Source organism: Caloenas nicobarica, chromosome 3, assembly GCF_036013445.1.
Source record: "Caloenas nicobarica isolate bCalNic1 chromosome 3, bCalNic1.hap1, whole genome shotgun sequence".
Lineage (NCBI taxonomy): Eukaryota > Metazoa > Chordata > Aves > Columbiformes > Columbidae > Caloenas > Caloenas nicobarica.
The window spans coordinates 28997993-29024382 of record NC_088247.1 but is presented as its reverse complement, the minus strand read 5'-3'; the positions used below and the strand labels follow the sequence as shown (position 1 = coordinate 29024382).

The 26390-nt window shown below is 34.8% G+C and overlaps 1 protein-coding gene across 1 annotated transcript in view; it reads left to right on the top strand.

The window, feature by feature from the left end:
- The window catches only part of EYS (eyes shut homolog), an 826250-nt gene that overhangs the window by 245028 nt on the left and 554832 nt on the right, over positions 1 to 26390 (top strand). The window contains exons 15-18 of the mRNA XM_065631328.1: positions 6276 to 6398; positions 8125 to 8238; positions 9415 to 9528; positions 9969 to 10082. Coding sequence (XP_065487400.1) covers positions 6276 to 6398; positions 8125 to 8238; positions 9415 to 9528; positions 9969 to 10082 — 465 coding nt within the window. The remainder of the gene's footprint in view (positions 1 to 6275; positions 6399 to 8124; positions 8239 to 9414; positions 9529 to 9968; positions 10083 to 26390) is intronic.

Genomic DNA, 26390 nt, shown 5'->3' with positions numbered 1-26390 from the left:
AAATGCTTAGATGAAAATGCATACTTCAAGGTCTGTTCAGCCACAAGGTCAGCCATGGTATTTAAAAATTATCCAGAGCCATTTCAGAGCTGTTGGCTTGTGGATGGGTCAAATAACAGAAAAGCAAAAAAGAGCAGAAGTGAAGTATAGAACTGTCAGGTCTAACTTGAACTCTTGGAAAAACACTAGACAAAATATAAAGATGAACTATTTATAAGCATCTGAAACCAACAAAATGATGAGTCAGTCACTAGGTAACATGGATTTCTCAAGAGCAAAGTGTGTGAAACCATTGCAATTTCTGTTCTCAGGTGGTAATAAACCTGGATAAGGAAGAACTAGGTGATATATATCTTGAATGCATCAGCATTCTTATAAGGAAACCAAGGGGATATTGTGTCAGTGAAACTACCACTAAATGACAACACACTGAAAACAATAGTAAAATATGATAGTGATTCAGTATGGAAAATAATTTTGCTGGAAGTGTTTTGGGTCCACTAATGTTCTTCATCAATACTCTTCATCAATGACCTGAATGATACACTTTGGAATATTGTGACTGAACCTGAAGATGGCAGCAATCTGACAGAGGGACAGGTAAAAACTCTATTAAATTGTCTAGAAGGGAAAGAAGATTCAGCTGAGCGAAGATGCATTCTTTTCAGCAGTCATAAACAAATAGATACAAACTGGGAACAACCAGTCATTAGTCTGCAAAAACAGATCCAGAAAGATCAAGCTGAATGGCATTCAGCAATCTCCTGATATTGTGGAAAAAAGAGGTCTCCATGCTGACATATTTGGTCAGTTCTGCTTGTGCAAAAAGAGATGTAGGTCCCTGCCATATGTCAGTGTACCAGTAGGCTCCTACCAACCTGACCTTGCCTTCCTGACTTTGATTTCTCAGCTTCATCTCAGACCTACCTTGTCAATACAGGCTGTTTGATCATCACTGGACGATGGCAGACCCTGGTTACCAGGATTTCACCTGCTCAGCTCTGCTTATTTGGGTACTATGGGACTGTATTTCTTGTCAGTGAGGCTGTGCCCTTCCTGCCTTGCCATCATGTTCCCTATGTGAATAATAGAAGTTGATTAAAATTATTAAGCTAAATCTAGCTGAATACAGTAAAATATGGTGTTAAGATGTAGACCTGTCATACAGTCACCACATGCTATGACTGAAAAGTGTCTGTTGCCGACCGTTATCCATGTCCCAAAGTCTATTAATATTTATTGCTGTAAAGGATTTGTGCCTCTGTATGGAACTGTAGGTATTCAGATTTTGATCACAAAACACAGAAAAAAAGCCATTATTATCCATGAGGGTAGAGTTCATTGGTGAATAAAGATTTTTATCAGAAAAGCACTGTCGTTCAATAAATAGTGGCCAAACTAATAGAGAACAGCTTGATACCATTAGAGAACTGAGTTTATTCTGACTATTTTTTAATTTGTAAATATTCCAAACAATTTACATTCAGGTACACAGAGTTCATACTAACCTGTAATTTCAGTCTGATTCCATAATGGACTGCATTCATGACATGGAAATAACAGTGCCCTTTATCTCTCCTGTGTAGGAGCATAACTGAACCATGTGTAGGTAAAAATGAATCTCCAGGGTTGAGCAGCACCCGCAAATATATCAGTGAGGGGAAATTACTGCACCTGTGTAAAAAATTTCTACCCTAGTACAAAGGTGACTCGAATAAATTGGACAACAACAATTGCTTAGTAAAAGCCTAGAAGAGGGCCAGGAAGGCATGTGGATTCAGGCTGGGGTATGGTGTGCTTCTAGCTCTGCAAGGTCAACCTGGGAGGTTCGTCCACTGGGAACTATCTGAATCAGAATTGATCTTAGAGCAAATCCATCTTGGAGAAAGATATTATCTGCAGCCTAGATGAAATCTCTTTTTGTTTCCTGCGACAAGTACATCAGCTTGCCATCATTGTCACATTAGTGTTTACAGTAAACAACCTAATACAATTGAGGCAGAACTTCTGTGGTGTCAAGAATATTTTAAAATGTTCAGGTGTTTGTTGATACCAAAGCGAGTAGTAAGCAGAAGGTGGACTGACTGCTGTTTAAGATTCCGCTCCAGACTAAACTGAGCTTAAATGATGTATAGAAGTTTTTGCTGAAAAAACATTTTTTCAGTCTTCCTGACAGAAAATCATAATATAAAATTTAAAGTGAGTTTTAATGATGACTTTTTAGCCGTCTGTAGAGCTTTTTGAGGAATATGCAATGAAATGTTATTTCATCAGAAAATGCTGACATGATGAGATAAAAACTGACTTTTGGCTTAGAATAGTTTTTTTTTTCACTTACTACTTAGTTGAGAAAACTTTGCAAAATATTTAAAACTGTTGAAACACTTCACTTCAAACCCAAATGGCAGAAGATTGTAAATCTGTTGAAATTTTGTTGCCTTTGAATATTTACCTATTTATTTCTGGAAAGGAATATGTAGGTAAGAAAATGAATACTCATGATAGCACATTCTTGCAACAAGTTTTAGTTTTCTTTCAGATTATGTGTAAGCATAAACACAAGTTTTGACTTTTCGCTGAGCTAGATGGGAAAATAAAATGACAACTGAATTTCTCACAGGAACAGAATAGCATTTTTCAGATTGCTGCAGTTGTAAGATCACGAAGTCTGCTTGTGAAAATGAGGAGCCGTCAGAGAACTTAAAAGCTTTCTTAATGTCACATGTGCATCATTTCTCAGTCTCTTTAATTTTGAAATATGAAGGTTTTAAAACGTTTAGAGAGTAATTCTGTTATTCTAATTTAATTGCCAAAGTTCAAATTGTCTTTACTGAGAATTAGTGAGTTTTGTTCTCTGAGTTCTGGAAAGCCTATACACAAGAAAGATACAACAGAGAAAGTTGTATCTTCCACTCTGTCTTTTATAGTTATGGCTGGTTACTTCAATACAATTATCAGATGCATTTATTAGAGCAGATTGTCACAATAAAACACTTTTCTGTTGTATGCTCTGAGGTAACAGCAGCATTTTTTCCCTGTCTTTCATTCAAAAGTGATGATTTCACCACTTTATTACCTTTTCTCTATTTTGTTCAACTATGCTACTGCTATTTGAATATTTTTTACAATTTTTACATTTTGTATAATTTTTGAAATAAGTGCAATTTTTACACTTGAAATTCTAAAGGACCCAAGCAAAGCCAGGGTTTCATTATGACAGATGTTGAATGACAAAATCAATAACAATCACTCTGTCTCAAAACTCAAATTAATAAAATGGCTTGTATGTTGTTATCACATCCAGGGCAAACAAGGAAAAATCAGCAACCCATTAGTATGCATGAGTCTTAATGACGGTAAAAATACTGTCCAAGTTTTAAATGAATTTATTAAATTCTGAGATTTTTTCCTTTCCATCTGTTTAAGGTTTTCCAAGCTGTAATTTTAACAGGAACCATATAACATTTTCCCCAGAAGTAATATTTGTTCAATAAGAGTGAATGAATGCACATCAAAACCTGCTGGGCCTGACAATAACCTTTAATGTGAGGTTCGAGTTAATAGCTTCAGATGTACCTGCCATCCAGAATATAAGGAGCCATGTAGTGAAATTGCCATAAATCACTGTGTGGCTGGACTATGTCAGAATGGATCACAGTGTGATGATCTCCCTGGAGAGTTTAAGTGTCACAGTCTGACTAGTAAAAATCACTTTTGTCATGAGGCATTGCGGTTTGTCAGAAAGAAATGTCTGAAGAATGTAAATGCGACATTTTTTGGGGAAAAAAAACCCCAAACAAACCAAAACAAAAAAACCAAAAAACAAAGCTCTGCTGCAAAATTTCCATTATCTAAATTAATAAAGTATCTTTTGAGTGTTTGTAGCACAACAATAAACCAATGCTTGCTAATCTCTTTTTATAGGAAATATTATAAAGTACTGCTGCTGAATCTGTTTTGATGAGAAACTTTATACAAAACCAGATATTTAACATTAAAATTGGGCCCTGAAACCACCACCCTTTGCTCTTCAACTTAGTATAGTAACTTTGGATATATTTGTCCATGTTGCAATACTTTGATAATTAATTCAAACCACAAAAATAAATGCATACATAGGTTAAAATCTTTATTTCTAATCTATAAGGTCATCATGAATATTTAGGTTTAGTTTATCAAAAAGAAAATCATGTCATTTTTTCTATATTCAGTATCTCCATCTGGATGAAAGTCACATAACCACATATAACAGTTATAAATATATCTGTGTATACTGTTACCATTATTGATTAATGTTTCCATTTTACTTCTTTATCATAATTTTTATATTAGTTTTAGGTAGTACTTCAGTAAGCAGATGTTAACGTCTATTTATGAAGGCAAAAATGAGAGAGATGCTTAAATTTTTAATAGCAATCAACAGGGAGGAAAACTTCAGCTGTGTGAGAAAGCTGCACAGCTGGTGTTTGAGTTGGAATAAAAACATAGCTTGAAGACACCTTTCTGCATCTACTGATATAGAAACCAAAATGACTGCATGTGTAGGGCAGTTTTAATATGCATTGTCTTGTTTTTATGCCTCAAAGGCTTGTTATACAAGCCAAGATTTCTAAAGTGCAATATGTTTCAGCAATTTACCCTGATGGTCAGAAGTTGCTGTCTTACTTCATCTAACCAGCTGTTCAAAAAATCACCCAGATCAGGAGCTCTTCAGTCATATCCTAAGGACATAGTTTATATTTCCTTTAATTTGAAGACTGTACTAAACTAGGCCCAAGCAGGACTGAACTTTAAAAATTTTGCAATAATTTATTACTCTGGATGTCCATCCAGAGTAATGCTTATGCATTTATAGTATATAGTAATGCTGTAAAAACAGGGTTATGTTTAGTTTTTAAAGCTATCACGGCATGCTGGAGGAACAGATTTGTTTGAACATCTTTGACAAAGGATTCTTCCTTATTCTCTTCATTGTGTAAAACATTGATGAACTCAAGGTCAGATACAGAGCAATTCAATGGCCCACTAGAATCTGTCATGGCAACACCTATGCTACTGAAGCACAGCATCTCTTTATGAAGCTTTTTTAAAACAGAATGTGAAGTTCAGATCTTCAGCCAGACTTGGTATCCAAGTTTGTAAGACATTGGAATTAGTTATACTTAGTTCACTGAACCAAATCTCTAGTTTAAGTCTTTAGTGGCTTTTCATGCTGTAATGGTTAAATTGGTCCATTCTGTTTTGATTTTTGCTGTAACATTATTTTTGCAAGAATCTAAAAATCTTCAGAAACTTTTAAAATGCTTGGTTAATAGGAGAAAACAAAACTATACTTCTTACAGTATACTCACTGATTTTTTTATCAGAAAAGTTACAACAAAAATGTCTAAAGTTTAAAACCTGGCATTTATATTCAGCACTTGGATCGTAGCTCCACACACGATTGATTTTTTTTAATTGCTTTATATGAATTAAATTAAACATATGTATTGGGTTTGAAAAAAGCCATTTTTCTGTGAAACGAAAAACATTTGCTTCCAACTATTTATTGTGTATGTTCAAAAATAAAGGTGCTGTCTCCAAAGAACCATATGATTTTCTTGCTGGATGATGGCTTCAGAAACTATAATACAATGGCAAATATAGCCTAAGTGTAAAATGCAGATTCATATTTTATCTTTTAATTTCTTTTTTAAATGTTGCGCATATGTAGCCCTCAGCAGGAAACACAGGTGCTCAGTCTTTCACAAGATTAAGTTTCTTATTAACTATAAGTTAACTGGTTCAAAAAATCAATATTGATATCTGTCAAACTGTCAGATCTTGTAATATCTGCACAGTATTGGCACAATTTTCTTTTGTGGCTTAGAAATACAGGACGTTTTCTTAGTGTGCTGTACAGAACACCAGAGAAAAAATGAAGAAGCTATTATCACCCGTGTGCTTACTAATATTTCAATAAAAATAGGAATATCTGCATAAAACCACTTGAAGATATTGACATTTATCAAATTCTCTTGAAGACACATTGTATCTTGAATGGTTTTTAATATTCTTGCAAGTATGGCTTTATCATAAAGTTCTTTTATTCCATTTAGAATTGCTTTAAATATGAAACTGAAACTTTTGAAGAATCTGGAATATTTTACACTATCCTAAATAAATTTTTGAAATATAATTAAAGAACACAAAATTACTTAGTTCCTCATTTGTCTGCTTTCTCAGATGAAATGTGATAATAAAGTTTTGTCTTCTGTTACTCTATTTTTCCTCAGGTTTTACTGGTCAGTTTTGTGAAGCAGATGTTGCTGCCTGCCTGTCACAACCGTGTGGTGCCTCCAGCATCTGCAAAGACGTATCGGGTGGTTATCTTTGTTTCTGTGCACCTGGTTTTATAGGTGGGTTCAAAAGAGTGTTGTTTAACAGCTGTTTAAGTCAGTCTGAAACCACAGAAAAGAAGGTTATTCAAAAATAGCAATAGGTACAATTTTGCAGTGTGTCTCTGAGTCAGACAGAAGCAACTTTTGTTTCCTGGCATACAAAAGTACTTGGCTGTGTAAGAGTAGTCAGCTGTAAAAAATATTGTCTACAAGGGACTGTTTCCACTCGAATAACTCTTACTTTACACTATTTTAGACAGGGTGTCTGTCTTACACTGGTGGGATTGCAACTCCCAGCCACACACAAGCTGGCCTTAATTTATCTGCTTTACGATTCCTGTAACAATAAGGCTGCAGTAACAGGGGCCTCAACAGCCAAATATACATCCAAGATTCCTGGGCAGGTTTAACTACTCATCCTTAAACCTCTCCTGCAGGTCATAATCATTGGTACAGAGTCTGACTAGATTAAAATTAGTTTGGTTATGCCAGCATACTTTCATGGATTAACACTGATTACAGCGTTTAAAAAAAACAAACAAAACCTTTCTAGATAGAGAGTCAGATCTTTTCGATCACTTGTATGATGAACTACTCAAGTGCAGTAGTATTTCCCTATTTGCAACTCAGCTCTGCAACTCAGATCCATCCTGTCTAACTTCAGGAACTTTGACAGGGCTCCTAAAGCAGGAACAGGATGACTCTGGAGTCTCTCTTGATGCTCAAGGAGGACCCAGGCAACCAGAGTATTCAGATCTTGAGTAGACTCCACACCTCTTAAATTGTTGCTCTATGTCCTAATGTAGGCATCCATTTAGATGAAATAATATGTAACTTAATAGCTGTAGTATTTGTGTCTGTAATATAATGAAATGCTATATTTTATTTCTATGGTTGGTTTATTTTGTCGTCAAAATATAAAGTAAAAATATCTGATGTTACTTGTGATAATTCTTGGTGAGGTCTTATTGAAATGTTTGTTTAAATTCTTATATCTACACAATAGCAGATTATTGTTTTTATTTTATACTTTTTCTGTGGACAAATAAAGCCCTCAAAACCCCTCTGAAACAAACTTTTAGGGATAAGTAACAATAAAGTCGAAACCATTACCATCTGTTTGGATAATTCATATGCGAAATGCAAATAAATACTTTCTGAGCTTTGCTCTACCTCAAAGGCAAGAAAAAATATTAGGCACATCATTCTCAACTAGAAATAAGCATCTGTAATTTTTTTCCTCCACATATTTAAAAATATATGGCAATATCTTTTTGTTATTAGATTCAAAAAAAAAGTATTAAAATATTTGGCCATAATGGAAAACTTTCCTAACATTTCCCATAGAGATCTTCATAACAAATCCAGACATTAATACATGAATGAAAAGAAATTATAGAAAAAGACTGTTATATTTTAACATTTTATCTTAGAAACCATACTTACTCTTTTGTGATGTTTCAGGAAAACTCAAGACTTTATTGCCCTTAAAATATGAAGATATGTACATTTATAAGTGAATCTATAAAACTCCCATCAGATCATTGTTGAACATTATATATGATGTATACATTTCACTTATGCCTTTAATCAACAATAAATTGGTTTCCCAAAGACAATTTACAGCTCATTGGTAAAAGCTGTCTGTACATAACCTCTGTTACTTCATTTTGTTGTTGCTCCTTGCATTGGTGACTTGCCAGTGGCATGTTCCTAATAAAGAAAATCCTTCACTTGTTTCCAGGTAATAACTGTGAGATTGAAGTGGATGAGTGTCTTAGTGACCCTTGTCACAATGGAGCTACTTGTGTTGATCATGTGAATGCCTTCAGTTGCACCTGTCAGGATGGATTTCAAGGTATTAAAAATCCAAAGAACTATAACTTTGTAAACCTGCTTTGAGTCTTATACCAATTTTTAACATATTGAATGAGTTGCATATATATTTATTTTTGTGTCATCTGAAGTTCTAATCAAGTAAATTTAGCATAAGTGCACCTTTACTAAAGTTATCTACTTTGTTTTCAGCATGGAACTAGGTGTTTTCTGCTGGCTAGTGGCTTAGTTGTTGAAAATGGATCAATGGGGTTCAGTGAAATTTTGAAAATAACATATACTGTTTCCATGAAGCTTTTTAAATTGTTGACAGATTAAATATAATGGAATCAGAGAAAAAACCTGTGTGGGAAAGGTTTCATTTCTGACATATTTGTACAATTTCTATGAAAAACGCAGTAACTTTGATGAGTGGATGCATTAATATCTGCAGCTATTCTTTGCTTTCAGCTCAGATTAGGAATTTAAAGTGCATCCATTTTCTTTTTAGAGCACCATTTTTTAAAGCTCATAGATTTTTAATCATTGAAATACAAAGCAATGTATAATTCAAATGTCACAGGGCAAAATATTGTATTTCTACTGCTAGTTATATTCTGAACAACTATCACTTGCATTTTTATGTATTAAAATTCTTTGAACTTCCCAAACCTCGCCATTGATGTCATTCGTCATTTATTATTCAAATGATAAAAAATTAAGTTCACTCGGAAATATTAACAATTGAGTATTTTATATTTTTAAGTAGCTATGCAGTTATGTTAGCTATAATCTATACGGGAATAAATGTTGTTCTTGTCTAAATCAGATTTATTTTTGCATTTTCTGGGAGTACATCTGTTGTCTTGTCATGAACACTAGAAATATTTCCTCACATGTTATTGCAATGCAGTCTATTATGTTTCAATGTATTTATTTTTCTATTCTTCTGTGTTCATATAATAAGAAAATTGCCTGCTTTAAGCCTTAGGAATCTATTCAATGAATGTACTTTTAATCTTTTGTGAAAGTTAGTGAATAGCTTAAACCTTAAAAATATCAACATACTGTCACAGATGCCCAAATTTGAATATAAAAAGGGTGTCAAATAGATTCCAATATGTGAGCTATATTCAGTTAAAATAAATAATATTTTATTTGATATTTGACTATGTGTACTGTGCAGTAACTCTTCTCCCCTTTGATTGCATATATGTAGGCACAACTTGTGAAGCAAATATAAATGAATGTCACTCTTCTCCATGTCTTCATAATGCATCATGTTCAGACCTTATTGGTGGCTTTGAATGCATCTGTCTTCCTGGCTTTACTGGTGAGTTGTATTCCTAGCAAACTTTGTTTTCCACAGCGAGGTAGTCCACAAAACATCCATTAAGACATTATTGACTAATTTGCTTCTGTTTCCTTTTCATTTCTCTTTATCTGCCCTGGACTAATGTTTCATTTGCATTCCAACAAACTGGAACACTGACTCCGCGTGTAAACTAAATAGCACAAGATAAATTAGTCTGCATTTAAAAAGGCCTTCAAAGCTTCGACACACAGGGAAGATTAGTTACCATTTAGCAACTCAGAAATGAGCTGTTATGTATTCATGCTGATAAGAATTAAATGGATGCTGACATTAGTATATGTGGCTCTTTATTTGGCTGATTTATGTTAGTTTCTCTTCACAAGTTGCTTGACATTTTTGGGGTGCAAATGAATTAGAAATTGTCTTACTAAATGTTCAAATCTTTCGTCTTTTCAAAGGTGCAAGATGTGAAACAGATATAGATGAGTGTGCTTCATTTCCCTGCAAGAATGGAGCCACCTGCATTGACCAACCTGGTAATTACTTCTGCCAATGTGTGGCTCCCTTTAAAGGTAATGAACACCCAGGGAGAGGCGAAAGCAAGCATAATTAACTTTAGAAAGCATTTCTGTCAGTTGTCTGAACTTATTTCACTCTTCTTACAGCATTATTAGTCCTTCATTTTCACAAGCAAAGCTTTTAAAGTGACCAGCCAATTATGCCTTAGGCTGCAACTAATGTGAAGTAAACTTTGTTTATACATCTACTAAAAGTGTTCATTTATTAATCAAAACAGATACTTTAAAATCAGTTTATTAACAGAATAAGATTATTTACAAAATGAGCGGCATATGCCCATTAAACTGCCACCATAAAGATCAGTTGCTTTTCTACACATTTTTCTCTCTAGTTTGATTGGTTGTGACATTCTCTAAATTATTTTTTCATTCTCAGAAAACAATTTATAGTTATCTTGGAATCCATAAACTGTGTGTGATTATTTCTGTTGATGCTTTTAAAGGAAATACACTTAAAATGAAAGCTTTATTGTGACCTTTTTGATAGAAATTTTGGGGTTTAATTTTAAATGCTCACTGCTTAAATAATTTAAAACAACAAATTGTGTGGTGTTCTTGAGCAAATCTGGTTCAAGTGATAATCTCAATTAAAGGGGCTCGTTGATTTATAAATTAAATATAAACACATTTTTCCTCCTGCAGTTCAATATAATGATACATGCTTAGGATTCCAGAATAATCATTAAAAGGCAATTTTCTTGATAAGTTGAGACAGCAGGGCTTTTCCCCTTTAGGGAAGATTGTTGCATTAAATTCATCATTCATAAGAAAAGAGTGAGCTCTAATGTTTGTTCTTATTATTTTAGTTAATGGTCAAAATTCAGTTTGTAATTTTTATTAGTTTTAATTTATGTTCTGCTGAATAAATTCTAGTATAATAACAAGTAAATGAGTATTGCAGTATCAGAATTGCCTCTGCTCAGAATGATGTGAAATCATTTTCAGTAAGTGGTTAGAAATACTGGTCTTTTAAGTGCTTGTTTCACAAGGAGCCAGATTTTTAGAAGACTTTGATATTCATTTAGATATTTAAGTAAGTGATTAAAATTTCAGAAAGTCAACATTTCTGTAGTCATCCTTCAAGAAGCCAGCAGTGTCTAATACTCTCAATTGAAAAGTTAAACCCTGCTGGCAAGATTCATAAATGGTAACTGAGATCCTCTGAAAACATAGTATTCTTGGTACAGGATGTCCAGAATCTACAGTATTCTTGTTGAAATAAAAGATTTTTTTGAGACCGTTTACTTCTTTACAGGTTTACTCTGTACCTTTCAAGATAAAATTTTTATGCTGATGTTACCTAGACTTACGATTGTATAAATAGAAGAAGAATTAGTTTAATATGAAAACTACCTCAGTCTCACACCATCTGTTCATTTAGTATTTAACTGCTGTAAAAGTAGTCTTAAACAGATTCACAGTAAGCGAACATAATGGGTAGTTAAACTATGATTTCTAATTGTGTGGAAATATTCAGGTTATTGTAACAAATACCTTTTTGTGCACTAATTACAGATGTCAGAATTGTTTTATTAAGGAAGTAGATATATTAATGGTAGAAGCTATATAGGAATATCCATTCTATTTATGGAATATTTGCACAGATTTTCTTGCTTCTTTTATTCTCAGTGGAAAAATATAAATGCTATATTATGAATGCTGTCATTTATTTGGAAAGCAATCTGAAGTTGTATTTCCATAATGCTTTGTAAAGGTTTGATTCTCCCATCACAAAATTTGACTTGAAAGGTATGCATCACTATTAGGAACATATACCAGATAGTCAGGACATTTACAACAGACATCTACTATATAGAATGCAGAATGAAGGAATTCCAGGCATGACTGCAGCATTCAGGTGCATTCATACAAAAGGCAGCCTGTCAGATTAAGCTAGAAATGGATTCTATCTATAGAAACTGGCTTGCATACATTTCTCTCTCTTTCTAATTTCCTTGACTATTCTCATTTGTTTATTTTGACAAGGAGACTAGAAAAGATTATGACCAGAAGGTTTTGATTTTTCCGTTTAACTTTTTCTTCCCCTTCATTTCCTCTCCTTTTAAAAAAGAAAACAGAAAAATCTTAACTTTTTAACTTTCTTTCAATTTCACTTCTTTTGAGAGCAAGTGTAGCTACTTCTCATTTTTACATGCTGCAAACTTTTTGATATCCTGAATATGTGCTTTTATATTTTAACAAACTTTTACATTAGTTCTATATGAACATGAAAAGTCATCAGAAATTTTATTAAATATTATTGTATATTCTTAGTTTATTGTATTTTTCATGTGTGTTTTCTTGGTTTTTTGGTTTGTTTTTTTTTTTTAAGCATGGCTTTGTCTACTTTGCCAGAATGTTTTAACTCATTCCATTCCCTTCCATAGAATACTGGAAGACATCCAAATCTTTTAAGAACAAAGATACTTGGGTAGTGGCATGTATCAGGATTTTTCTTCAAATGTCTGACAGTTCAGGCTGTGTAAATCAACTCTACAAGCCTGATCTGCAAATGATGTTTTAGTTTTCCTGTGGACACAAACATTTTTCGAAAATCCAGTTTTCATGGTAAAGTCAATGCATGGAGAGCACTGGAGAAGAAGTATGTCTTCTGATGCTGTTACTGCAACCCTGTACATTCCTCTCCATCAGTGTTTCCCTGACAGAAGATTTCACCATAGCTAGTGTAGATCACTGGGCTTTCTATATATTCTAGTATTTCATTGGAATTATTGCCGCTGAATTTACTACTTTTGACTTTTCCCAAATGTCCAGCTGAACAGCTTGAGTAGCAGTCCATCTACACATAATTCAAAAGAAAACTGAAGAAACTTATAAGACTTCCAGATACAAAATTATATCTTTGTCAACTTCTGATAATGTTCTAATTACTAAATACGATAACTTAATTTTTTTCATTCTATTTTAGACAAGTTTCTTGTCCTTGAATTTCTATTTCTATAGAGCTCTAGCTTTTGCCCCAATAAGGTATAAAAAAATGAACTTCAAAGTCTTATACTTTTATATCATAACTCTTTTGACCTTGGTTTGGAAGAAGCTCACAATTTGATTAAAGAGAAAGAAATCTTTACCAGATTATGTTATTAGTGAAGAGATTGCTGTGTAAACTCACACAGAAATCTTAGAAGTTACTGAGCCTCACTGAGCATGTGTTGTAACTAGGCTCAAATAGAGAAAAATTAATAGTATCTGGATTTATATAACATGTTTTTGCCATTTATAATACAGTATCTATGCCACAAATACTGTATGTGTTTGTGAATGTGTTCTAATTACTCCAATATGACAGTCCACTCCTTATAGTCTAGTTCTCTGTTTCTGTCTACTTTTACTAGTGTTCTGTCACTGACTTGTATAGTACAACTTACTATTATACCTCACACTTAAATGCTGAAATGCTGTTTACCGTGCTGCCATTTACACATACTGTAGTATAATGTTCTTTTCATATAAGATTTTACCTCAGTACATATCTGTTTTAGTTGCTTCTGCTTGGTTCTAATTTAGGCCCTGAAAATGTGCTACTACTTTAGAAATGTCTCCCTCTTCCACCCATTTTCTATTGTATCTGAGATACAACACTAACAGTGATGTACATTGGACACTTTTGATCAGAGGCCATTCTGAAGTTAAGTTGTTCAGAAACAGAGAAAGGGGATCAGCTAGTTTTCTGTTGCTTTCCCTACTGGCAAAGTAACTATCGAACTGGCAGCAGGAAGGAAGATAAATTTTATTTGGGTGCAGGACAAATCAAACATTTTAATATTAGCAGTAGGAGACAGATCAAAAGTATATTCAGCTACAGTTTGGCCAATGCATTATCACTGATAGTCTTTGACAGTAATTTATCCAGTATAGTGTTAAGCAGGCCTCTCAACCCTCTTATGAGCTTCCTTCCATTATAGTATCCTAGCTGGGGAGTTATTATAATAACTTTTCTATTACGATATTGATTCTACAATTGTAGCCTTTCTATAATAGAATCACAGCTATTTTGAAATTGATATTAAGTGCTTTAGAAGACAGCAGAGTGTGTGAGAAACATAATGTGTTTAGGGGTCCTAACAGTTTCATGGAAGGTAGAATGAAAGCCCCCATGTCTCCATCACGAAATATTGTCTTGTTCCATTAAAAATTCACACTCAGTTCAAGAACAGTGCAATTAGTAAATTTTATAGTCCCTATTGTTGTATTTTTATCCATATATAAAATATATGTTTCATCTATATTTATATCCATGCTTTTCCTTCCATGTGGAAGCAAGTTAAATGCAGACCTGAAAGTATTTATTTACAGAAAATAATAGCAAGCAGAAGTCGATAAAGATAACATTTTCAAATCAACATGCCCTTTAATTTTCAATGAAAGAGAGAAAGACTCCTCATTCTCTTATGCTAAGGAGTGAAAAAATATTCTTCCAGACCTCAACCCTACCATATTTTTCAGTCCCTCAGTGGTATCTGTTATAATTTAGCAAATTACATATTTTCTCTTAAGTTACTTATTTTGTTTTAAGGCTGAAACATACCCATTATATTCTTCCATCTGTGCCAGCAAAATCAGAACTTTATTTTTGGATTGCTACAGTTTTCTTTGCTTTCCTTAATTTTAACTTTTCATGTAACTTGCAGCTGTAGGAGCACATGAGCCTACAGAGTTTATCTGACTCTTACATACTTGTATGAAGGGAAAGGGAGGAACGCCTGCAGTTCATTCAGTCGTTCAAAGATATTTTGGTAAAAGAGGTGCTCAAATGCTCCACTAATAAACACTGGTTTACTGCTTCTTAGTAATAGTGGCCCTCTACACAATACATAAATCTCTCCTACAGTTTTGAATTGTTCTAGTATTACTTTCAAGGTGCTTCTAGGTGCTTCACCCCAACCATTAGCTGTTTCATCCATATTTACGAGTATTGGTGTTTTTAGTGTTGTGTAAGAACCTTGCAGTATATTCAAATATTCTTCGAACAGCCAGGTCCATAGTAATAAATGCAAGTTTGCTGTTCATAGGCAACTATTACTAAGTGCCAACATTTTTATGTGTCGCACAGCCAGATCAATGAAGTTAGTCATAATTATTAAACAAGAGTCCTTGCTGAGAGTGTAGCAAAGTGGGATCGTCCTTATATCAGTCATGTTGCTTTTCAGCATTCTTAGCATGCAAAAGCAGAATGATTCCACTTCAATTTCTAGACCTGATTTTTTACTGAAATTAAAGTAAGACTTATAAAGTTTCTTTATTCTTACTTGGGACTGAAATCTAAGAACAAATCTTGTACTCCCACACTAGAACTTCAAATTTTCCCCATTTTCTACCCTTGTATTTAAGGAAAATGTGAACCAAACTACCAGTGTTTCTGGGACCCATGAACTGAGCCAGTATTCTGCTATTCCCAAAGAAAGGTCAGGAAGGAATAAAGCATTATAATGTCCTTTTCAGGTAGAGAGTGTACATTTGATATGTGATAGCCCTGTAGGAGCTGACGTGAATATTAAAAAAAAGCAAAAACCAAAAAACAACAACAACAACAAACTGTCTAGTAACTTGCTTTTAAAAAAATTGAGCAAAAAAGTTTATCCTTTGATTAAAATTATTACCCAAATCATTTTAAAAATGCACTGTATGAGTTTAGTCTAGATGTTGCTAATAGGCATGACCTTTTTAATCAAATACGTGTAACTGTAGAGGAAAACTGAAATTCAGTTCTGAGGAAATGTCTGCTTATTTGTTTCAGCCTTAATGACACATGTCTCCGAATGTGTTCCAATTAAGATTAAAGCAAAAATGGTAATTGGCCATTAAACATGTTGCAAAAGAAAGTAAACTAGAGAGAAAGGCAACTCAGCAGAAAAAAAATGCTTAAGTCAGTTGAAAAGCAAGAGTAATAATGGAGTTTTCAGCATAGGACACTATTATGGGAACAGCTAATTACAAAACAGATAATAAGTAAGAAATGTTAAGTGCTCATGAAAGCAAAAAAACTAGACTAGAGATAATGGAGCAATTACTTTTTCAGTGCTCATAGGCCTAATCTCAGTCTTTTCTGTGCCAAGACCCACACAAAAAGGCAGTCTTGCAAGACTTGTGGCTCCTTCCAGCATACCACTGTGTTAGTGTGTCAGAAAGAGTATCTCCTGTTCTACATCAGTTTATATCTGGTTTTGCCATTCTCTTGACACTGAATAACCAAACAAAATTTTACTTAGGGAAAAATTAAACTGGTGCATAGAGCTATGAAGGACACTTTGCATCATATAAGAGCTTTTTATGGGTAGAGGAGTGGCCACGTTTGTGGTATATTACATAGAAAATACACATTGCCTCCAAGCAAAAAAAGAAGGTTTGTCTAAAAAGCTATGCGATGCCTAAGTGTGAATCAGTATAAACTGGGACTTGCTGCTGGCTCTTATATGAAGTCACCACAGATATTCTTTGGAATTTTTTTCTGGTATTTCTACTGATTTTTCTGTTGTTTCTAAAAGTTGCCATCTAGATACATAAATTCAGCTGTTTCTGCTTCTAAAATTAAACAATTCAGAGAGCAAGTATTTTGCCTAGCCATTTCTTGTGTCAATTTAGGCACTCTTGGGTACATTAGATATACACAAGGGTCTGGCAGATATGACAAGATCTGCAGGAGACCCATGGCCTTACAAAACAGCACTGAGAACCCCAAGGCCATCTCTAAAAGCTCTGGTTGCACAAACACAATTTTTCAAATATTTTAGATATGGTTATGTTTTCCTTGGCTGCCCTACAAATTATGAGGGTATTGCTGTTTCTCGAAGAAAAGTTTACCAAATTTCAGTGGTTTTTTTGGCTGATGAAACACATGTTTGCAGTTTTATTTTTCTGCATGGTGGGCCTACTCATGGTGTAGGCTCATCTGGCAATACACAAATAAAAGTAATAAAGTAATAATCCTGGTATCAGCTTCTATAACTGATGTCTGGACAATCCTTAAAATAGGATCTCAAAACAGAGACTGAGCTAAAGGTGGCCCTCACTGTATCCGAAATTGACTCCCACAGGTCCTAGGTCATGAGGAAAAACTGTGTTTGATACTAGCTTTCTGTAACTTTTATGCATATATTAAAAATTTCAGTTGAATTCTGATGCAGTAAACAAAGATAGAACACCTCTCCTATGAGAACAGGCTGAGATGGGGGGATTGCTCAGCCTGGAGAAGAAAAGGCACCAGGAAGACTTTATTGCAGCCTCTCAGTACTTAAAAGAGGCCTATAAGAAAGATGGGGACAGACTTGTTAGCAGGGCCTGTTGTGATAGGACAAGGGGTAATGGTTTTTCCCTAAAAGAGAAGAGATTCAGGCTAGACATGAGGAAGACATTTTCTACTATGGGGGTGGTAAAATACTGGAACAGGTTGCCCAGGGAACTGGTAGATGCCCCATGCCTGGAGACATTCAACGACAAGCTGGATGGGGCTCTGAGCAACCTGATCTAGTTGAAGATGTCCCTGCTCGTTGCAGGGGGGTTCGACTAGATGACCTTTGAAGGTCCCTTCCAGCCCAAACTATTCTATGATTCTATGAAAGATGAAAGGGTGAAAAGCATATATTTCAATAGGAAATAAATTCGTGGCAAATGTTTTCCTTAGTAATATTCTTTTTATATTTTCTGAGAAAGAGTGAAGCTTGCTTTTATGTTGACATGTAAAATGCACAGATGTGGATACAGGAGTATCTTCACTGTTTAGTAGTTATAAACGTGTATTTTAAAAGAAAAAAAAAATGCACCTAAACAATATATTCCACTTCTGTTTTTGTCTATTTTTACAGAAATTTATACAGGTATGGAGCAACAATATATGCATGTCTGTGTGATTTTCATTGTAAAGCTTGTGATGTGGGTCTATCTCATTATTTTTCCAGCATTGTTGCATGATCTGCATATTCATATACAATTAAGGAAATGTTTTTTACTTGAAAAGTGCAAAGTATTGCTTTTCAAATATCTTTCCTTTAAAAAATGAACAAACTATTTTCAATTGGCATGGATTTCACAGAAAATGCCTTTCCACAGATTATATATAGAATCACAAAGAAATTCCTTTCATGAAAAGTAAAATTTGCATTCCAAGGAAAAGAATGGATTTGCTATATGAACAGAAAGAAAAGACTTGCTATATTTTTAAACTATTAGAGTAATACTTTGCTTAATTTCAAGTAATATTAATATATGCATGCTTCTGCAGTTATTTTTTTTTCCTTTCCACTTCCAGGGTAATTCTATTTTTTATTTACATTTACTAACCTTTAATCATCTCAATTGTGTAGGTGTTTTGTTTTCTTATGCCACAAAGTAGATCAAGCTAAGCAGACATTTCATAAAATAATGACAAGCTTAGAGGTACATCCGAACTTTTCAAAGTTATAGGAAATTACAATTTTGAACTTTTAATAGAGGCAATTCCATATTTAGTGTTAAGACATTTAATCTTTAGAGTTGCAGAGACCTCAAATTTTAGGCATCTAACATATTGCTTATTAGTGTTCCTGGGATTTTATTATAAGCATATGAAAACATTTGAGGGTATGAGCTACTAAGCTATATGAAGTTGATGAAAACCAAACCACAGATTTCTCTGAAGTGATCAAATAATTTTTTTTTTTAATTAAAATTATTGTACCTACTAGTTTCGAAATAACAGTCCTGGGAGAAACGGAAAGTTACATATAGATTTGGGGCAGGGATTTTGAGTTGTTTGGGTTTTTTTGTTTTTATAAAGCCCTATAGTGCCTTTGTATACTGGATTTTCTCCCATAAGTAAACACATTTTTACTTTTATTGAATGACATTCAATTTCCTTAATTTATCTTGGAAAACATCGGTGATTCACTTTAATGTTAGAAATGTCTTTTAGCTCTGTTGTTAACAAACAAACAAAAACACATAGAAAACATATAAGAAAACACTTATTGTGGAAGACTCACGCCAGTCATTGGATTTTACTTCATATATGAAATTATTTTAGTGTCATTTTGAAAAAACGGTCTCTGTATTCTGAAACTGAACATATACACTAAAAAATGTAAATTTAAATAAAACATTACTGAGTTAACACAAAGTTTTGAAACTTTTCATGTATTTATACAAGCCATATAAAATTAGCCTGTTGTAGATTTTCTCCCTATTCTTTTCTTGCTGACATCCTTTAAGCTCGTGTAATTTTCTATCCCATTGAAGCAAAATTTTATTAACTTAATTCATATGATACACACTCTGTTTCATCAAATTTACAACAACAGTGGACAGAGTCTAAGCAAGGCTACTGAAATCCAATGACACCAGTGTCATAAGCCTACTGGAGCTGGATCAAAATAAAATAAATTTAAAAAAAAAAACCTTTTAGTTAGCCAGTGTCCAAAGATCAGATGCAAAGATGAGATCAGCAGCACAGTTTCAATTGGAGCAGCTAGTCGAACTGGGACTGTGACGATCACTTTACAACTTCACAGAGCAGCTACTTCCTCTGACCCGAGTCTGGTGCCCAGTGGTAGGTGCTGATACCTGCTTGGTTCTTCCTCTGTTGTCCAAACCCCCACATGGACCCCTTGGCAATGATGGATCTTGGTCTGTCTTGAGAGCTTTTTGTCCTCACGAGTGCACATTTACCACCAGTACCAGATTACTTGGTATTATTTAGGAAATTGTCATCCAAATGACATATTTGTTTTTCTGGTACAAGCCATAGATATTAATAGTTTATTTTCACTATATTGTCATAATCATGCCAGCAGTCTGCAATCAGATATATTTTGTCACCAATTCTGTCCATATTTTTGCGGCAAAATGCTGACTTTGAAAGCTGCTTTCAGATTTAATTCCTTAAAATATTACTAGCAAATGTGGTTTTTATTACATTATTTTCCAAAAAGAATAATAATATTGAGGAGATGCCATTTCTGATTATAAGAGAATTCTATAGTACACATCAAAACATTTCGTCTACAAATTTATGCTGAGAAAATAAAACAAAGAAACAAATGTCAGTAGTTTTGCATAAAGAAGTGAAAATATATCTCAGATGATTTATTCTCTATGTCATCTTTATAAATTATGCTTTTGACTTTTAATAATAGCTTTAACAGAACAGTGTTTTTGAGCAAAAATTCTATTTTCAGCGTTCATTTGCAATATTTAGAGATTCTACTTTAGAAGTATTGTAAGCAAACACAGTAGAAAAGAGAACTGATTAATATTAGTAGAATGACATTTCTGAATACGCAATATGCTTCTCATTCCTAAACAAACAAAAAGAGGATTTTCCAAATAAATTATTCAGTATTTGATATATCTTGTATGCTAACAGAGAAGCATAATATATGCTATGAGTATATGCTTCTATAAAATATATATATATATAAAGACATATAATATTTAACCCAATATATTGTGCCACTGAAAAGAAAATTGTTCTTCAACTGACTGTGTAATTTAATTATTTGTGCATATTCTTTTGGGATTTGTTCAAGTTTATTCTAATAGAGAGGCCTTTAACTGTCTAGTAAAGACAATCTATTCTAGAAATAAATAAAATATAGCCAAGAATTAAACAACTACAAATGTTAAAGTTGTTTAATGGAAATAAGCAGAGTTGGAAAGATGTTCTGAACTTATTAATTCATTAATGAGCTTCTATGTTTGATTCTTCCACAGTGGATCTGCTTCTTTCTTTCTCTTTTTTTGTCAGCTAACTATGTTCAGTGAAAATTACCTTTTTACTCTGTGATGGTGAATATGAAATCCTAATATGTCAGTGGGAGAAGGCAGTTTACAAACTCTTTTCCTGCCACAACATTTCTTTCTGTGAACAATCACAGACTTACTATTTCAGAAACTTACCAGGTCAGGTGAGAACTTTTCTATATTTAGTGAAAAATAGATGTATCAAATTAATTAGTTACAGCTAAACATTTAGTATTTATATATTTGCACAAAAATTCTCTAACAAATAAGTTACAAGAAAGAGAAAATGCAGAAGACATGAACTCTATATTCTGATAATCTACATTATTTTTTTAAAAAAAATCACCTATAACATGTTTGCTGCTTGATTTATCAAAATAGCTTTAATCATACATTTACAGATTTGTAAAAAAATGCTGATATGAGAGCAACAGCAGTAGTGCATTCATTGTATTAACATGTAACTACCATTGCCTACTAATATTCAGCCTTAATCTTTGTGTAGATATACATTTAAAAAAAAAATCTATTTTAAATCAGCCAACCTTTTTTTTTCCTTGCTATTTATATCTATTAGCATTAATAATCAATTGTTTAATAATGGATGACTTTCAGAATTGTATTAAAATAATATAAACAGTTGTGATCCTTTGACTGAGGAAATGGTCTTTTAAATTATTAATTCTCAAGTTGGACAGTTAAAAATCAATTGATTCAGGGACTGAGTGGGTGGGAGACAGGCATATTATTTTCTTATCTTCTTGTTTTCCTAATCTTCAAGTTTGAATATGAATGAAATCTTTGCCATTTCTGCCGGTAGCAGGAAAAAAAATTCCATGCAGTGTTATGCAGGAAAGCTGGGTGGGAGAAAAAAAGAGGTGGAATTTTTAGTTAAAGAGTGGTGAATGTTCCCTGAAAGAAGGCATGGAAAAAAACCTGTTTAAAATACTACTAGCAATAATATTATACTGCATGTTTTAGCCTCATTTGTTAAATGGGATTGTTAACCCAGGTCATCAACTTTATGAACAGATTTTAATTTCCCATTCTTTATAAATATAAGGATAATGTAAATATTTTTTTGCTTCGTGCTGTTTCACTTTACTATAGCTAGAATAAAAGTAGTATTTTTGTTTCCTCTAATTCCTTAAAAATGGGAGGAAAATATTTTTTTTGTCAGGGAACAATTTTAGTATAATTTCAAATCAGTACAAACTTCACTGGAATTCGTACCCTTCTGGGGAATACCCTGAACAACAATCTGAAGAAGATTATAAACCCATGCTCCTGCCTGCATGGGAGGAAGGTGCACAAGGTCCTTACCAGCCAGACACGCATCCTGGTTGAGTTGCCATGCCACCAGGGGTAGGAGCTGAGGAAGAACAACAGGTTACACAGCATCAGTGATGATAAAATGGAAGATAAAGAGGTTTTTCTTAGAGACTCTGAAGGGACAAAAGCCTGATACCCACAGGAGCAGGATCGGAGGAGCAGGGGAAGAGAAAGTAGAGGACACAGTCAGGCATGGGAGGACAGAGACCCTACAACAGTGGAGGCTGGAAGATGGTTACTTCTGACAATTTGAAGGAGACTTTCTCTTATGGAGGTTCACTTATGGAATAAGTATTGGGCCATGACAGCAGGTGAGGAAGGGTCAGTTTCATCTGAAGAGGCATGTAAGCTGAGTCTGATGCATACACCCTCACCAGTACTGCTAAAATGAAACAAAGGTTGACAACAGATAAAGACTCCCTTCTCTGAGGGAGAGTGGCACCCACAAGGTCTGATCTCTGAGCAAGTTTATTTTCATGTCGGACATCCGGACTCAAGAAGCAGGAAAGAGAGCTTGTCTGATGCCCAGATCACTATCTTTTGCTGCTTGTCCATGCAGACACCAATGATACTGCCAAGAGAGATCCTAGGCTTATGAAAACTGACTAGTGGACTCTAGTGACAAGAGAAAGAGGCCAAGCCAGAGTTGTCATGTTTAGTACCATAAGGCCCTCTTTGAGCAACAAGGTCTGATGAGGAAAGATGGAATCAATCTAAAAAAAGAGGAGAGAGAATTTTGCCAACAGGATTGCTAACTCTGTGAAGAGAGTTTTAAACTACATTCATCAGGGAATGCAGAGAAAAACCTAATGGGAAGCGGAGGTACCTGGAGCTGGAAAGAATTGTCAGTGGGTAAGCATGATAAGGGAAGCTGTCACACTTCCTTGGATTGCAAATGGGGGCCCATCTCAAGTGTCTGCAGACAATGTACACAGCATATGAAAGACAGACAGAGTAACACGTCTATGTGCTTTCTCAGAAAAACAGCCTCCTATCAGGAGAACAACACAGTGAGATGACTCCCATTACTGGTATGCTGTAACGGATGGACACAAGCTCTCTGGAAACACAGATGGGGAAGGTGAGGAGGCTGGACTGAACTTCATGCAAAGCAGTGTCTTGAATGCATGGAGCTTTACTATGGAGTGGGTGATGGTGATGCAGTGCTCAAGTCAATGAGGCAGCATGAAAAGGGAACCAGTTAAAGAAATATCGTTGTGGGTATCTACTACAGACAGTTTGATACAGAAAAGTTTATGAAGTTATCTTTAGGAAACTGGAAGAAGACTCATGAATACAGGACCTAGTTATGACTGGGATATTACCACCCTGAATTTTGCTGAAAAGATAGCATGGAAAGACAGAAATAATCCAGGACATTTTTGGACCATGTTGAATACAGTCCTTTGAAACAATTGTGGGGTGATACAACTAGGGGAGGTACTTTCTTGAATTCCCTATTTGTGAATAAGCAAGAGGTGGTTTGGGATATAATGGTCAAAAACAGCTTTGATGACAATGGCAGTGAGATGATGGAGTTTGTAGTCCCAAGAGAAATGAGAAATTCAAGTAGCAGAATAATGATTCTGGACTTCAGCGAGCTGACCGGTTTGCTTGGCAAGCTCATGTTGCTGAATGCACTGAAGGAAAAACTGATTTGTTTTTGGCCCACTGATTCATCTTGAAGGACAGTTTCCTCAAAATGTGGTTCTTTCCAATATGCAGGAACTCAAGCAGATGTGGCAGAAAAAGTGAACAAATGGAGAACTCCTGACTGAGCTTAAAGAGAAAAGGAAGTTCACAGAAGTTAGATGCAATGGTGAGCTGCCTAATCGGAAAGCATCCAGTCAGACAGGAACAGAATTAAGAAAGGTAAAGGGCAACTGGAGCTAAAATTATCAAGGCAACTGAAGGGCGGCAAGAAAGATTTCTATAGGTCTACCAGCAACAAAAGAAAGATGGAGAAAAATGAGATCACATTGCTGCATTGACAAAGGAAATGAAAAGGCTGAGATACTCAATGCCTCTTTCACACCGTTTTTCCACCACTGGGGACCTGGGCTTTTTCAGCCTGGAAATGAGAGTTTCAGGGGGACCTAACAGCAACTTCACACATTTAATATGAGTGAATAGAGAAGACAGACTCAGGCTCCTTTTTGCAGAGCATACTGTGAAAGACATGTATTCAAGTGTTCATCAAAACAAAACAAAACAAACGCTTATCATCACTTAGCACTTACTGGATTTGAGGTGATAAATACGTCAATTAATATGTGTTAAAATTTATGAAAGCGACAAAAGAATGTGAAAGTGCAGGTTGCCTGTGTATCTTCGTTTCTGAATCTGTTCACATTGAACCTTTTACATTTCAAATATTTGCAAAACTCTTCTCAGAAATTGTATTTGAGATAGTAAGAATCATCATAAGCCAAAGCTTAAAATAAATTTTGAGTTTCTGAATAAGGTAAATACGGGTTTATCCATAGTTCTTTGAAGCTCACTGTTTTTTGAAGGGACTGAGACCAGACAAAAGTTGTTCAGTTACTCTTTGGAAAAAAATACAATTTTCTACACACAGTGTAGAATGAAAAGGCAGAAGAAACCTGATATGTTATTGAATCAGCAGAGCAAGATGTTCAAAATAAAAATCATACATAAAAGCCGGGCATCTGGGAGTATATTGAGAGTTGTTTTGGTTGTTTGGGTTTTTTTGGTTTTGGATTGGTTTGGTTTGGGTTTTTTTAAGTTATTATTTTTCTGAAATATATAGCTAACTCATGAAATGACTTTTGCTTTATCTGCCAGTAATGTCTACCCTCACAAACACTTGGCATGTAAAAGGGTGGACAAATCTCTTTAAAGGTTCTTCTGTCAACCCAGGAGAAAAACAAGTACTGCATTACTGGATCATATGGTAGTTCCAATTATGATTGTGAGCCATGTGTTAAGCTTTTTTATCTGCGTGTGAACTCCACTTTAGGAATCAGCAGGGTTGTTACCCATGTCAAGCTGTTGTGATATAAAGATGAAACTTCAGGGCAAAACCTCAATGTGCCATATGTCAGACTTTGCCATGCAATTTCTTGAATTCCAGATCTGAGACTGTCGGCTGCCTATGGGAGGGTCACCCTGCACCGGAGAGACCACTGGTGACATAAAGACAAGGAACAACTTGAGCCATTCTTTTTCTCCTCTGTCAGCATGACTGCTGGAGTCAGAGGGTTGTTGTTTTTTTTACATCTGTTCTGTTTCTACTTGTTGCTTTTGCTATTAGAAACCTTAAGAATTCAGCCCTTAGATGACTCTACTGACATTTTGGACAGTGTGTGTTTCATTTATAATATTAAATAACATTCAGTGTCATGGACAGCTTAATATTGAAGTTAACCAATGAGTTATCCTACAAATTTAAGGAATTTTAAGCTTTCAAACAAGTCAGAGAATGGCACTAAGTGGCACTGTAGCTTGATCTCAACCACCGTACTGTAGTTAAAGTCTTATTCTTCTGAAACCGTGATAAGATATTCAGTATGTTGCTTCAGAATAGACTAATCACTTAACTAATTCAGTTTCCTCAAAATTATATGCAAAATAACTGTATGGATTGCCAACTTAGTTAGCACCTGATCTACAAACTTAAAGCTTCCATGTACTGTAGATGACCTGTAAGACTGCTTGATTCTTTGTCAGGAATTCTTATATGAAATTTTCAGCCTGAAAATAAATTGAAAATTCTCAGTGCAATTATCCATCTCATGAACATGGCTTACCTCGTGTACGGGGTGCGAGTGCCCAGTGTTTGGCCTATGTGAGGAGAGGCCAGGGCTGCCCCATGCTGGACATGGCCGGCTCCAACCCACCCACCGAAGGGAACAGCTGAGCCCCCCAGCTGAGGAGGTGGTGCCTTGGGGAAATGTGTATAAGAAAAGGTAAAAAGCTGCACAGTCAGTGAGGAATGAGATAAAAAATGTGAGAAATAGCCCTGTGAGCACTGAGGTGAGAGAAGGAGGAAGGGGAGGAGCTGCTCCAGGCACCAGATCAGAGATTCCGCTGCAGCCTCTGGAGAAGACTATGGTGGAGCAGGACTCTGGCAGAACTTGTGGCTTGTGGGGGGTCTGCACTGGAGCAGGGGAAAGGTGTGAGGAGGAAGGAGGGGCAGAGGTGAACTGTTATGGACTGGCCACAAATCCCGTTCCCCATTCCTCTGTGCTGCTCAGGGGTGGAGAGTAGGTAGAG